Consider the following 15795-nt stretch of genomic DNA (forward strand, 5'->3'; position numbering starts at 1 on the left):
TAAGAAATCTTCTATTTCCTTGCATTGATGTCTCAGTGTAGATGCTCTGGTTTTTCCTAAATCTGGTTTAATCTATATAAGAGCCTAGCATGTCAAACTGGACAGCAACCCAGCCAAAACAGGTCTACTAACTGCTCTTTGGGTGGGATCTAGAAAGCATCAGACTTTTGAGCTTTCAAGAATTATTTCCCCATTTTAGGGACTCCTACTTCTATAGCTCCATTAAAAGTAGGCTCTGAATTATTCAGTATGGTTAGTGAAGATTCACAGAATCACAGAGCATTGACACAGTGCTAGAGCTAAGGAGGAATTTAGAGAGCATCTCCCTAATCAAGCCCTGAGATGGGAGAATACCTTGCTCTAAATCCTCCAGTTAGTCATCATCTCAACACTCATATCTGCCAACAACTACACTCATAAAACAGAAGAAATCAAGGATTTGGCAATGCAGTAAAAAGACAAACCTAATTCAGGGAAACCCTACATTAAGCCAAAAGTTTTTGCTGGCAATATAAAAAACCACAATCTTCTTCTGAATCTTGTAATCCAAGTAAAGTCAATAGGACCAACGGGGCCATCACAATTCTGGCCAGCAGAGTGGTCACACAATGTAGGACAGAAATGGCCCCAGACCTAAGTTTCCTTCTAAGCTTGACCTGCCCTAGACTACAGACCTGGTGTCTTTAATAGGCTTCCTGGACCCACAGCAAATAAACTAAATACAGAGAAGGAGTATATGACAGCCTCTTTGCTGGCTACTCTAGAGACAGGAAAGAATCTGAGGCAGTTGGCAGCAATCACATAGGCACCAAGCACACAATCAAAACTTTGGGAATAAGAAAACACTTCCAAGCATCCTGATCACTTGCCAAGCTAGTGAAACAAGCCATGCCTTCCCTCCTGTCGCCACCTCTCACCCACCCATCTCACCCACAGGAAAGTAGCACAGAAGAAACATGCCTTCTGGGGTAAGGAACCCAGGGAAGTCATTCCACCAAGCCCCTGGAGGATACAAAACTGCAGCCCAGACATGGACTGCTATGGAGACCCAGCAGCACAGGAGGAGTGACAAGCCTGGCAGAAAAGTGACAACAGAGAGCCCACCCAGGCTTCCTGGGGACCCAGATCACTAAGGCTGTCCTAACACAGAATGGGTAGCACCCCTTGGAGCCATATCCATGGCGAATCTGTAGATCAAAGACTCTGCTCTATGCCACACACACCCACACACATTTATAGTTATATATAACATAGCATTCAATAGCTTGAAGAGATCATTTAAGATTCTTTGACCTGCTTACCTGCTTCTGTAACATTTTAAAACAATCCAGGTGGACCTTTCTTCAGGGAAAATAAAACCCAATGTGTTAGAAGCTCAATAGTATTCGCTCTGTCCAAAGCATTTCATGGACATTTTCCCACCATGAAGACTAGCAAGGCTTTCCCTAGCTTCATGAATTCAGCTTGCTAAGTATATACAGGAGGCTTTATTCAGAGGAACTAAGACACTCTTTTTAGCAAATAACTAGCCAAAAGGGCATGGAAGGGAGGCAAAATACATCATAGCCAGGCCAGCAGAATCCCCTGGTCTTGCCAGTACATGTGATACTTTCAAAAGGGTTCTTAGTACCTTAATTTTAAGGGAAAATAGTGGAGGGAAATAGCCAATGCTTTGCATGCTTAGTTTCTGCCTATGACACTGAACTCAGAGAACTGAGATCTTTGGAGAAACCAAAATTGGCTCAAATGACTCTGAGAATAAGTTAAGATTGCTGTGTGCTGAAGCTTCCAAATCATAAAGCAGAACCAGCAATCAGCCACACAGAAAACCAGTCCCACAGATGCAGAAGAGACAAGGCTCAGAAATTCAGCCTGAGGTATGTCCACTGCCCTAGGGGTTCCTTTAGGACCACAGAGGAATTTCTTATCACCACGCAATAACTTCAAAGCAGTTAGTTCATCAACATTTTGAGATCTGGATACTCTTTTCTAGGTAGGTCTAGAGGCAGATAGAAGGGGTCCCAGGAGGTCCTCAAGGTAGGGAAAATGTGCATTGTTGCCCCAGAAGAGGCTATTTTCATCTTAAAATGCCTAGGATTTTCTCCCTTGGCAAGAGAAGGGTAACTCAGCATCTATCAAGACAATGAGGGCATAGAGCAGGTGACACAGAGCAGGGCAAATATACCCCTTTCCTGGACTTGTGACCAGTAGGGTCCAGACCCACAGATCTTCCCCCCTCAGAAAAACTGAGACCAGACCAAGAAGTCACAAGGATCTATAATGGGGCGTCAGAGCTAAGACTAAGGCCATAATTAGGTTTGGACCAGGCTGGCAACTTACAAGAGCTTTGGTCACTGGGTCTGGATGTCCTCCAAAATCAGCCAGCTCTTCCCAAATAGACATACCATCTATCCCTAATATACTCTAAATACCAATGCTTTTGCCAAAGTAGGACATTTTCCAGAGCCTTCAGGCCTGGCATTTGCTCATTGGGACTGAATCCCAGAAGATGTTAAAGCACCGAGTGTTTCAGTTTGCAAACTTCCTCTGCCTTGGTGACAAGTGAAACTATTTTCTAACAGCAACTCCAAGTTCCCTAGTACCCAGTGAGTTCCCTTTTTTCCTTAGAATACTCCCTCCTGTCAAATCAAAGACCTACCCATCAACAAGCCCTAGAATACAAAGAGCACACACCCACAACTTACGAGATTTGGAAAATACCTCTCTTCTGGTGGCTAAAGTACCAAATAGAAATCCTTTCTTCCCCTCATCTCCAATGTACCAATGGACTCTGAAATGGACTCCACCCATGTAAGAAGGCAGACAAGGACAGTAATTAAGGGGACATGGCCAACCCTACATTAGGTGATAAAGGAACGGACACAGGTTTCTTCCTCCACACATGCTCCCATTTGTACTTCCTCTCTTGGTCTTAACTGGAAGTCACTTCAAATTGGCAAAAGTGAAATCCAGCAACTGAAGTAGTAATTAATAAGTGCTGGCATCAATATTTTCTGGTCACTCAGACATATTAAAAAGTGAGAGAGATTTGGAGGCAGGGGTTATTTGGAAAATCTCTGTACCTTCCTCTCAATTTTGCTGTGAATTTAAAACTGCTCTAAGGAAAACAAAAAGTTCAAAAAGTAAAAAAGTACAAGGGATGAATTCTTCATGTGGAAAAGCCCACTGAGATGCAAAGAAAGGCAACTATTATGATAGATTCGGGATATTGCTTTAATGCTTTGGAACATGAAGCGTCTGTTTCTTCCAATGCCAGTCCAGGCATCCATACAAAGAAACATCCATGCTGCAGGTGCATGTGTAGATAGGGTAACTTTACATTTCTTGGTCCATACAACCTGCCCTTTTTTGGCAGCCAAAAGCACAAGATCTAGGACTGTCTGGCACCTTCATGCTCAGAAGCCATTTTGGAACTTGAATAATGATGATGGCCATGCACAGGGAAGGCTGTGGACTTCTGAAAAATAAATAAATAAATAAATAAACAAATAAATAAACAAATAAATAAACAAATAAATAAATACACAGATAAATCACTTAGCAGAGGGCCTTGGAAATCTTCTAGGAGCAACACATGATTGAGCTAATTATTGATATCAAGGGATCTGATTTAGAAATCTTAATGCCCTCAAGAAAATAGAGGGATAACTTTCCCCCCACTTTTTTTCCCTGTGTCCATAAGGAATTTTCAACAGAACATAGGATCTCGCTTCTTCAGAGGGAAAACGAATGCAAGAATAGCTCATCCCTGACACCATGGCCTGATTCTTTCATAGAGACTTCACAGTCAGACCGCAGGTGAACTGACAGAGATATACTAGAAGAATTTCCCAAGGCAGATGCTCCAGCCATGGAATGTCACAAAAATTCAGTGTTTTTTGTGGGATTAATATGCCCCAGAGATTTCTTTTTACATTATCTCATTAAATCTTCATAGCAGCCCTATAAGGCAAGAAGTATTACTACCCGAGTTTTATAGTTGAATAAACAAGGGCACAGATTCTTGGGGTAACTTAACCAGGGTCAAACAGCTAACCAGTGGCAGAGTTGGACTTTCAACCCAAGCTGTGAGACCCAAGAGCCCGTGCTCTGCCAAGTATACCTCCAAGGAGGGCTGCATAGGTGGCATCCAGGCCACAGGAAATTACAGTGTGTGTGTGTGTGTATGTGTGTGTGTGTGTGTGAGATTAATACCTAGAGCCATGCCACGCATGCATATGTATGTGAGTGTATATACGGGTATAGTGTATGTGCACATACATAAAATGATAATGTGAATATAGAAGGGAGTACCTGGGAAACTGTAAATACCTTTCCCAGACTAGGCCAACAGAGGATTTGTTTGAAAATACTGGATATTAAGTGCTACCTCTGGAACAAGGAGCCAGGAAAGGAAAGAGTCTTACTGCTTCCTGTATGCTCTGAGGTACTGTTTGAACAATTCAATATGGATACATGCCTCCTGATTTAAAAGCACTTTCTTAAAAAAGATATATTTATGTTGTATTGAGTCATTAAATTCAAATATTTGAAATGCATTGAGTCATATTTTCTAAAAAATAGGTAACTGAGGAAAAGTAACCCTGTACTGCAGAGGCTATCACAGCCTACCCAGGGGAGCTGGGGGAGATAGGTAGCTTCATTCAATGAAGGAGAAAGCATTTGACTCAGGGTGTCCAGGCTGCTGACAACCCAAAAGCACTAAAAATGAAACCATCCAGGCATCCTCCTCCATTTTCATTTTCAAACTAAAAAGCCCCACTATGGCCAGAGGACCTGACTATGGCCTCTCTGTTTAGATGAACAGGGGGGAAATGGGTAACCTCACATTCTTCAGCAGGTGGTTCCTACAATGTTACCCACAAAACAAAACTTAAGCAAATCATTCATGTTTTAAATTAATTAATTTTTGGTACTAGGGATTTAACCTACATCCCCATCCCTTTTTATTTTTATTTTGAGACAGGGTCTCACTAAGTTGCTTAGGGCCTCACTAAATTGCTAAGGCTGGCTTTAAACTTGTGACCTTCCTCAGCAGAAGGCATCACAGGTGTGCACCACGAGGACATCTATGTCTTAAACGCCCTAACAAAGGTCACTGTTTTAGCAATGTTGAAGAGTCCATTGTGATGTTAACACTGTGTTTTGTAAATATTTCTTTCAGTGCCATACAAGTGTCCAGGATTCAGCCTGAGCTGTCGGGGAATTTGGAGACTGGTGGGGCAGACTGATCTAGAATTCACACACAGGAGATCAAGCAAACGAAGATATCCTAAGGGAAGTGGGGGTGGGGGTAAGGTGTCTGTCTAAGCACACCCAATAAGGAAGCCTCAGGCACCGGAGGAGAAGGTGATTCAGATCTAGAGCCATGCCACCTTCAGATTCAAATCAAGTCACACAGAGAGGGAGCTATGAAGACAAGTTTTAGAAGATGCCATAAGGTTCATCTTTGACATCCTCATTGAAGAAGTGAGTAGTATTCTTTCCCCATGTTAGCCCTGAACCAAGTGTGCTTCAGCAAGTTGAGAACTCCCACAATACAGGGCCCTTTCATGTACCTCAGGCTGCCCTAAAACAAGAGGATTGCATTTGTTGGCAGTGGTGGATAGACTCAGACAGCAGTAGGGACAGCACTAGCTAGAGTGCAGGACAACTCTGGCACAGAGATTAAAGTCCTTACCAGAAGGATTCACAAGGACCCAGCAGGAAGACAGCAGGGAACCAGATGAGATCAGCCTTCTCCCCAAAATGGGCTGGAACAGATGAGGTGGAAACTAGTAGGTGCCACTTTTTGGTAAGGAGTCATTTATGCATGCACTGCATACTCCACCTGGAGACTCCTAGAAATAACTGCACAAGATTTGGGGTTAGCTAGACAATTCTGCAACAGCTGGTCATGGTGAGAAGCAGGAAATAAAAATACTGAGGTGACTGGTAGTATTATCTTCTGTGTAACCCCAGAAAGCTTGCGTGCTGTGGTGTGAGCTGAGGAAACTCAGATCAGAATGTCTTAGGTTTTTCACAAATACAGATAATATGGAATATTAAATCCTAGCCTCTTAGTCTGGTAATCAAAGTATTGTTTTTAAAAATCATACCTTTAGCTTCTTTTTCCCCCTCATAAAATACCGTGTATGACTTCGGCTTTACTTTCTCAACAAATGCTAAAGTGCTGAGTCACTAAAAAAAAAAAAGAAGAAGAAGAAAGTAAAGGAAGAGTGATCCTGCTTCTTAGAGCTAGCCTAAATGATGACCTAAGCCACACTTTTCCCCCCAGAGTTGTGAATATTTTGATGCTAAACGACGTCACATTGCACAATCTTAATGAGGTTTCCAATCAGCCACACCCACCGAGGCCCCACCCCCACCCTCTAACAGATTTTTATCAAATGTGGGATTTTCCCATGAGTCTCAAAATTAGAGCCTCGACTCCCAATAAATATGAGACTGGGGATGTCTGAGGCACATTCAGCTCTTGAGCCCACCAGGAACGAAAGAGAGCTCCATCTGCCCTCCAGGAACAGCCATGAAGTTCTTCTCAAGTAAGTGAAGGAAATCCCTGGCCTTAAGAGCCCGGCTGGAGGGGCTACTGAGCACGGTGCGAGGGAGGAGGCGTGTGGCCGAGTAGGGCTGGCTGCCAGCCAGCAGCCAGCAGCAGACTCCCAGCTGTGCTGTCAGCTCACGCGCTGCTTTCCCTTCCCTCCGGTTCAGGCGCCTTCCTTCCAGTTGCCTTCTTGGGGCTGCTCCTAGAGGTGGCTACTGCCTTCCCCACCTCAGAACTTCCCAGAGAAGATGTAGAGGAGGGTGTCACTTCAAATAAACCAATGCGTACCACTTCAGAAAAAACCGGAGAACAGATTTCCTACCTCATCAAGGAAGTCTTCGAACTGAGAAAACAGGTGGGTAGGCTTGGTGATACCCATGTGGGCATTCATGCATTCTCCTTGTCCCTAAATGTGGACGGGGCTTCTGAATTAAGAGGTCTCTGCTGAATTCTGGGACATGTTAGACTTGAGGCAAAGGGGCAGTCTGTGTTCTGTATTTCTTTACTGCTGAGCTCAGGGGTTTCCTTTTCTGCAAAATTCAGAATGGGCCTGAATCTGTGTTCCCTGGCCCATTCTCAGCTCCACACTTGACATAAGCTGAGGCTTACTGCTTCTCAGAGCTCTTTTTCCTTTACTGAAAAGTAAAGTCTGTAAACCTTCATTTTGTACCCCTAACTTGGGTGGATTAGATAAGTGTCCCCCAAAATGAATGCTCAGCTTTTCAGGGCAGTTGTAATACTTCTAGGTCAGGTAAGCTCAGTGAGGAGGATTCCCTGGGGCCATTCTTTCTGAGATGCTTAGGGCCCACCAATGTGGCAAAACCTTAAGTAGGTTAAAGCATCTCCCAACTGTCATTGCAAAGTATTTGGGCTTCAATGATAGAAAGAAAAGAACATAGGAGAGCAGATTGGGAGCCCAGACTATAGTTCTGATTGTGCAGAATCAGCTTTGTGATCTTGGGCAAATTTCCTACCATCTCTGAACTCTATCTGTAAAATTATAGTGTTGGGCTAGATGATTTCATAGGTCCTTCCAGCTGGAAACTTTATGGTTTAAATTATGTTTGCCCAAAATTATCAAATTGCTGTCATGTATTAAGTACCTACTATGTGCCGGACACTTTATATAAATATTCTATCAAATATTGGAGTCAAGAAGATTGAAACTCAGGATAAGTAACAAACCTGAAGTCACAGGTGGGCCTGGGATTGAATCCAATTGTGCCTAATTTCGCTAGACTTTGCTTGCCAGGATACAGATAAATTATGAGTTAGTTTTTCTTAGACTTTCTTGGCTGTGGTAGAACACAAATCAGCCCTCTAGTGGTGTTTGCTTTAGGGGCACTTAAATAATAACAGTTCTGGTGTTCTTTCCCAGCTGTGCAAGAATGATGAAACCTGTATCAAGAGCCAGGTTGCAGTGTCCGAAAACAATCTGAACCTTCCAAAGATGACCGAAAAAGATGGATGCTTCCAAACTGGATACAACCGGGTAAAAACTTCTATTCCTCAGCCAAAGCTCGCTCTCTTGCATGAAGTGCCTGAGTACATATAGAATCAGGGAGGCAACAAAGGAGACAGATGTAAAGAACATTCTGTAAATTGTATGAGAAATTCAACTTAAAGCTTTTTTAAAAGGCAGTTTATCTCTGAACAGGCAGAGCCAGAGATGGCTCCTGTGTTGGGATTTTTCACAGATGCCAAATGATACCTAGTTCATTCTGGGTAAGATAGTTGGGGGACCATTCTCCTCTCTGGCTGCCCTAGGCAGGATCCAGTCCAGCCTCCCTACTGATGTCATTCTGTATACCCATCTCCTTCCAGGAGTATCTCCTTCCAGGAGATTATGGTGTCTCTGATTCTCCAGATATTTAAAATGGGACAGCTGATGCTGTCCAGTGTCCCAAAATTTGATGCCAAATTAAAAAAGATGCTGAATTATAGAAATTTTAAACTTTCAAATTGATGTTGTCTCCTAACAATAGCTGATTTCTCCTTCTCTTCTTATAGGACAATTGCCTTGTAAGAATCACCTCTGGGCTTCTGGAGTTTCAGATCTACCTGAAGTACATCCAGAACAAGTTTCAGGATAGCAAGGACAATGACAGAGCCCAACATGTGCAGTACAGTTCCAAAGCCCTCATTGAGATCCTGAAAGAAGAGGTGAGTACATCCTTGTCTCTCAACAGGGCCAGTTATAGGGAGGAGAGGGTCAAGGTCACCTGAGGATGCAAGGCTACTTAGACAAGGATAGCTGCATGTAAGGTAGAGGGACTGAAAAGGGACTGAGAAATAGTTCCTGATAGCTAACCCTTTGTTTGGTTGTTTGGTTTTTGGCTTTCTTCTGTAAAGATTGACATCTGTATTTGAAACTACATTAAATGATGTGGATTTTAACATGAATTTCTCTTTTGTTGTTTTTTTGTTTTGTTTTGTTTTTTGTTTTTTGTTTTTGATAGTGCTGGGGATTGAAGCCAGGGCCTTGTATGTGCAAGGCAGCACTCTACCAACTGAGCTATATCCTCAGACTGATTTTAACATGAATTTCTAATAACTTAAGAGATAAGGAAAAGAGTTAATGCACAGATATGGCCAAAGGCTAGGGACCAAGGAGGACCAAGGGCTTTGCAACCACCAGCTAGCTTTTAAATGATAGATCATGGAAGGCTGGTGGCTCAGAGCGTGGGTGATCCAAGTAAAGTGAAATGAGAAGAATCCTAGAATGAAATGCTCAGTGCTAATCCTACCTCTCCCACTTATAGTTGTTTGCCTAAAAGCAGGGCTTTTCATACCTTAACTGCACAGGAATTCCAGGATCTCCTTTGCTGTCCTCTGATTTAGCAGGTCTGGGTGGGGCCTGAGATTAGCATTTCTAACCAACTCCCTGTTGATATCAATGCTGCAGTAATCCAGGACCACACACCTGGGGGATTCAAGGCCTAGTAATCTCCCTGTTGGTGGACTTATTGAAGGACCTTTCCACTTTTTATACCACCAGAACAGTGGTCTCTCAACAGATGTCAGATGGATAGTGAGAGGGAAACTGGAGAAAAGCACTAAATTTAGAACTCATTAAATTCCCTTTAGTTATGAATTCTTCATTCACCTATTTAATAACAACTTTGTGCCAGGCACTGTTTTGGAAACTGAAGGGAAGACAGATATGATAGTGGTGCTGTCCTCTAAATACTTACCATCTGGTAGGAGACAGAGTGGCAAAGGGATAATTAGAATTCCATTGCTGTAGAAGGCTCAGTGTGGACTCAGAGCAAAAGCATGTCCCCTGATCTGGATGAGTCAGGACAGGTGGCCTCAAATAATCTCACACACCCCAAATTTAAATATCTCCCCATAGACCAGAGCATTTTTCCAGTGCAAAGGGTTTGTGCAATATTTTACAATCCTTTTTGTTTTTTTTCCCCTTCAGGTGAAGAATCCTGATAAAATAATCTTCCCTAGTCCAACTGCAAATGCCAGCCTGATGGAAAAGCTGGAGTCACAGAACGACTGGCAGAAGATCATGACCATACAACTCATCTTGAGCAGCCTTGAGGATTTCCTGCAGTTCACCATGAGGGCTGTTCGGAAAGCATAGTGTGGGCATCTAAGCTTATTGGTTTATGGGCATTCCTTCCTATGGTCAGAAAACATGTCCTGTCCACTGGGTACCTACCTTATGTTCTCTACGAAGAACTGACAGTATGAGCGTTAGGACACTATTTTAATTATTTTTAATTTATTGATAATTTAAATATGAGATTTGAGTTAATTTATGTGTGATTGATATTTATAATTTTATGAAGTGCCACTTGAAATATTATATGTAATGGTTTTGAAATGATAATATAAAAGTCTAGGCAGTTTGAATATCCTGCTTCAGAGCCAGATCATTTCTTGGAATGTGTAAGTTTACCTCAATAAATTGCTAATTTATACACGTTTTTAAAGAAATATTTGTGTTGTGTTTTTATAATGTTCAAACTGTCTTTATACCAAAAAAATCACATTCTTTTTAAAAAATTGGCAATTAAGCCTACGTGTGTTATATGAAGCTAAATAAAAGTCCAAATGACTACAAAATGGTAAGCAATGAAAGAGCAGCCAGGTATGTTGGTGCATCCCTGTAATCCCAGTAGCTCAGGAGGCTGAGGCAGTAGGCTTACAAGTTCAAAGCCAGCCTCAGCAATTTAGTGAGGCCCTGTCTCATAAATGGAAGGAAGGAAGGAAGGAGGGAAGGAAGGAGGGAGGATGAGCAGCTGGGCATGGCAATCTTTATATCTGTAATCCCAGAGACTTGGGAAACTGAGGGAGGAGGATTGCAAGTTTGAGGCCAGCCTCAGAAACTTAGTGAGACTTTATCTCAAAACAAAAAATACAATGGAATATTACTCAGTCATAAAGAAAAATAAAATTTTGGCATTTGCAGGCAAATGGATGAAATTAGAGAATATCAAGCCAAGTGAGATAAGCCAATCTCAAAAAAGCAAAGGACAAATGATCTCGCTGAAAAACAGATGATGACACATAATGGGGGGGTGGGAGGGGGGCAAGAATGGAGGAAGGAGGGACTGTATAGAGGAAAAAGAGGGGTTGGAGGGGTGGGGGGGAGGAAAAAATAACAATGAATCAAATACCATTACCCTATATAAATGTATGATTACACAAATGGTATGCCTTTACTTCATGTACAAACAGAGAAACAATATGTATCCCATTTGTTTTCAATAAAAATAAATAAAAGGTAAAAAATAAAAAAATAAAAAAAAATAAAAAGGACTGGGGTCATAACTCAGAGGTAAAGCAGCCGTACAGAAGAAGAAAATAAAAGAGCAAAAATTCCTTCCCAAGTCTTAGAGATTTATCAACAGAGAAAGACTGCTATACAGAATCATCATGGTAACTGAATCCCCTAGAGGGAACAATTTTTCAAGATCTAACAATAGCTTGTAAGGTTTGAGAAATACCAGAGTGACCAGTTTTGCCTCTTGTCCAAGGGCAATTCCAATTACTACTACCTTTATATGCATTAGTTTCCAACTGCAGGACTTGCTGAAAGGTTGATTCAGTCTAACTGAGCCTGTTTCCAAATTTGCACATCTATTCTGCACCTAAATAAACATTCTTTGGTTTTATTTTAACCTCATTTATAATTTCTTGGTTTACAAAGCTTAATATAAATGAATTTCTTGTCACTACCACCACTAAAAAAAAAAAAAAAAAAAAAAACTATGATTACCTGGAGAAAGAAATAATTGAACATAAACTGAATGCCAATTACCAGGATAAATGTGTTATACACGTCATATCATTTAATCCCAGCACTTGCACACCCTTTTCTGGATGTAGGAGAAAAAGTGATTTACCCAAGTCAGCTGGAAGATAAGGCATGAGCCCATATTTGAAATCCAAGTTGACCTGCCTCTAGGTCTCCTACTCTTAACTTTCAGGTCCCTTTTAAATATAGGGAAGACATTTAAAGAGGCAATCGAAGACCAAGATCATCCAACCACTTGTATAAGACATAGCAATGTACAAGCCTCCAAATAACAATGGGAAGTTCTGCCTCCCTTCTGAGTTCCTCAAACACTGAACATACGTGTCTCTCACAACATCTACCATGATGTATCACATCTTAAAACAGATGGATTTCTTTCCAGCTAGCACATGGGTTCCTCAAGAAAATAGACTCTAGTATATCTATCTTTGCATTATAGACCCAAAACGTAGAACCTGAACAAAGGAGGCCCCCAAAAGCAGTTATTGAATAAAGAAAGGATAGTGAGGTGATCAATTCTTGGTAGCACATAGTATTAAGGGAAATTGCTTAGGTATCTTTATCTTTAGGAAAAATAGCAAGAATTTAAAAGAAACATTCCAAGGACTTCTAGAGGAGGCAGTGAACAGTCAGTGCCGGTAGATCTACCTCTACTTTCTTTCCTATTGGCAATATTCTTAATCTGTCTTCTCCCCTCCCTTACCAAAAGTGGTGATGAGCGGGACTCAGTGGCACCCACCTATAATCCCAGTAGCCTGGAAGGTTGAGGCAAGAGGATGACAAGTTCAAAGCCAGCCTCAGCAATGGCAAGGCACTAAGCAATTCAGTGAGACCCTGACCCAAATAAAATACAAAATAGGGCTGGGGATGTGGCTCAGTGGTCAAGTGCCCCTGAGTTTGGTCCCTAGTATCAAAAAAAAAAAAAAAAAAAAAAAAAAAAAGAGTGGTGGAGAGAGAAGAAATCTGTATAACTTAATATTGGCTCTTCTATCCCATTTCAACACACCATTGGGAATTTAGTACAGATTTCCCCTTTCTAACCCCAACAATGTAAAAGTTCTTTTTTCTAATAAAGCTTTCCACCTACCTAACCACCATAAATTTCTTCCTCCTGCTGGGTAGGGGAAAGTCCACAGAGGCCAAGAACTGAGAGGAGCTAAGCAAGAAAAGAGGCACGTGCTCTGACTTCTAGAAACCAAGCATCACAAGTGGGCTTCCCAAATTTAAGGTTAAATCCAAGAAATAGCAGTTTACCACAGAATCCATTCTTCAAACAAAAATGCGTTGAGCTTCATGTATTTGTCAAGGACTATTCATGAGGAAGAAGTGGACAAAATAGTCATGGTCCCACTCTCGTGTGGTTTACTCTATGGCAGGGGAAACAGGCATTGAAAAAAAAAAAAAAAACTAAGTGTGAGGAGGCTTACAAAAGAGAAATGCAAGGCGTGCCGAGAATCTGTCTCGGGGGCACTGAGAGCAGGGGGATCTAACTAAACTTTGGGAGGGCAGTCATGGAGGTTTCCTGGAGGAAACACGGTTTCAGCTGAGATAGGAAAGATGTATAGAAGTTAACCAGGCCAAGATAGGAGAGCATTCCAAGCAGAGGGAATAGCATGTGCAAAGGCCTGAAACAACAAAAAGCATATTATAAAAGTTGAGATACGGAAAACTACATTATGTCTAGTGCATGAGAATGGTAGAGACAGGGAAGATAGAGAGGTTGGGACCAAACCATCAAGAGCATCAAAAGCCATATTTGAAATTTTTAAATTTATTCCACACAGGGTGAGAAGATGGATTGTAAGTAGTAGTATGGCATATGAGATCTACATTTCAATTGTATCACTCAGACTGCAGTGGGGAGAATGGATGGAAAACAGCTGGAAAAGGATGTTGGAGAAGCTTCCTAGAGACCTTCATGGTATTCCAGGGAACAGAGGAGAATGACCTGAGTTAGGTGGTGATCATGACAGAAGAGATGGCAATGGCAAGTATTAGTCAAAGAGCAGAGCTAGTCCAGTAAGGTGTGCTGACTGCTGAGCGAAGTACAGGAATTCCAGAGGACTGAAGGAGAGGAGAGGTAGGGAAAAAGCATAAAGAACTTGGGATTTAAAGAATGGCCATTTATTCACATGCTCTCTGAGCAACTTTAATGTACCAGCTTCTCTCCTCAGCCCTGGGGATACAATAGTGAATAAGACAGGCAAAGTCTCTGCTCTCAAAGAACTTACAGTATAGAGAAAGCGATTTAAAGAAATGGCTGATGGCAAACACTAAACAGGTATGCTACTATTATGAGTTGACTTGTGTCCCTCAGAAAGATGTACTGAAGTCTTGATTCTCAGTAAACATAACCATATTTGGAAACAGGATCATTAAAGATATAATCAAGATAACAAGAAGTCATTAGGATGGGCCTTCTGAAAAGAGAGGAGACACAGACACACATGGGAGACATTCATAGGAAAGCAGAGGCCAAGTATGGTGGAGGGCACCTCTACCCTCAGCTACTTAAAAGGCTGAGGCAGGAGGATTGTTTAAGCCCAGGAGTTGGAGGCCCACCTGGGCAACATAGTGAGACTTCCAACTCAAAAAAATATATAGATATCTGCTGTCTGGTGTTCATATGAAAACAGAGGCCAATAATGTAAAGATGCATCTACAAGTCAAGGAATATCAAGGATTTCCCACAACTACTAGAAGGTAGGAACCCACAAGGAAGTATCTTCCCCTATAGATTTCAGAGGGAACTTGGCCCTGATGACACCCTAATTTCAGACCTCTAGCCACCAGAACTGTGACAGAAAAAAAAAAAAATTCTGTTGTTCTAAGCTACCCAACTTCTGGTAATACAGCTACTCTGGCAACACAGAGTAGGTGAGTCATGACAGAGCAGATAGAATGGATTAAATAAAATTGCTAATGTAACAGAAAGAGAAAGAGCATACTCTTGGATTTTTTCTTGGTTTTCTTGCTTGCTTTTTTTTTTTTTTTTTTTTTAATATTGAGGGATTTTTCAGTTCCTGCTGGTGGCATGGGGTTGGGAGGGTGTGCTGCAGAGGTAGGGTGGAGAAGATCTAGAAGCACTGCAGTTTTCTACTACAGATCTCAGCAACAGGGCAGACAGTACCAGGGAGATGAGAGGCAAAAGAGAGAGAAGGCAATAAAGACCTGCTGGGGAGAGTGTGCCCTAGAAATTTCAGACACTATAATGTCTAGTAGAAAACTTTAATTTTTCTTCCCCTGTACTCATAAGATGAATTCACCAAAACAAAGCAAATCTCAGTCATCTGCACACCAATCCAACTGTGAAGAATGGAGGGAGGTCCATGGCCACATTTAGGAGCAAAATGAACAAGGGGTGATTGAAATCCAGGAAGAATCAGAATGAGATCTCAAGAAGTGACCAAAGAAAAAAGTGATAGGCAACAACCACAAAGTGTAAGATTCCCCAAAGAAAACAAAGAATGCTCCATAGATATATGGGAGAAATGTAAAATTCCTGTCATCATCTTAGGATAGAAACACTAGCTATTACATTTGGATACTAAAGGAAAAGGTTACCCCCAAATTTTAAAGGCTTGGTGATTCTTAGGTTACACCAAGAATCACCGTGAATATGATCCCAAAATTTGCAAGAGAGATAGCAATACAGATTCCACTGATAACAACTTCAGAGTTTCTGGTGGGTTTAGGAGGGGAAGAAAGAGATAAATCAGCTCCCAAACACACCCACATGCTGTTAAAAAAAATAAAAGATTAATAATAGCAGTGTGGTGATATGGCTTTATGGAGCACTTATTATGTGCCAGGCACAGTTCAATATGCTATTTCAGAGGCACATGTATTAATGAAAGTCACAAAGTTTGCAAATTCTATAGTACACTGCGCAGTATCCACTCATTTCTACTCTCCACCACTTCTACAGTAACAATGATGATGTTTCTCTAGAAAC

General features: G+C 41.6%; 1 protein-coding gene and 1 long non-coding RNA gene across 2 annotated transcripts; one reads left to right on the top strand and one right to left on the bottom strand.

Moving 5' to 3' along the window:
* Positions 1 to 3235: 3235 nt before the first annotated feature.
* Positions 3236 to 10894, bottom strand: LOC124990184 (uncharacterized). The gene is made up of 3 exons (XR_007109715.1): positions 7751 to 10894; positions 5702 to 6201; positions 3236 to 3478 (listed from the first exon to the last, which is right to left on the bottom strand). It is a non-coding gene; the product is annotated as an uncharacterized LOC124990184 (long non-coding RNA).
* On the top strand, positions 6500 to 10665 carry Il6 (interleukin 6). The gene is made up of 5 exons (XM_047559922.1): positions 6500 to 6563; positions 6733 to 6920; positions 7944 to 8057; positions 8576 to 8728; positions 9993 to 10665. Exons 1-5 carry the CDS (start codon positions 6548 to 6550, stop codon positions 10158 to 10160), a joined length of 639 nt encoding a protein of 212 aa, XP_047415878.1. The 5' UTR covers positions 6500 to 6547; the 3' UTR covers positions 10161 to 10665.
* Positions 10895 to 15795: the final 4901 nt, after the last annotated feature.

The sequence above is a fragment of the Sciurus carolinensis genome, chromosome 8 (assembly GCF_902686445.1).
Source record: "Sciurus carolinensis chromosome 8, mSciCar1.2, whole genome shotgun sequence".
NCBI lineage: Eukaryota > Metazoa > Chordata > Mammalia > Rodentia > Sciuridae > Sciurus > Sciurus carolinensis.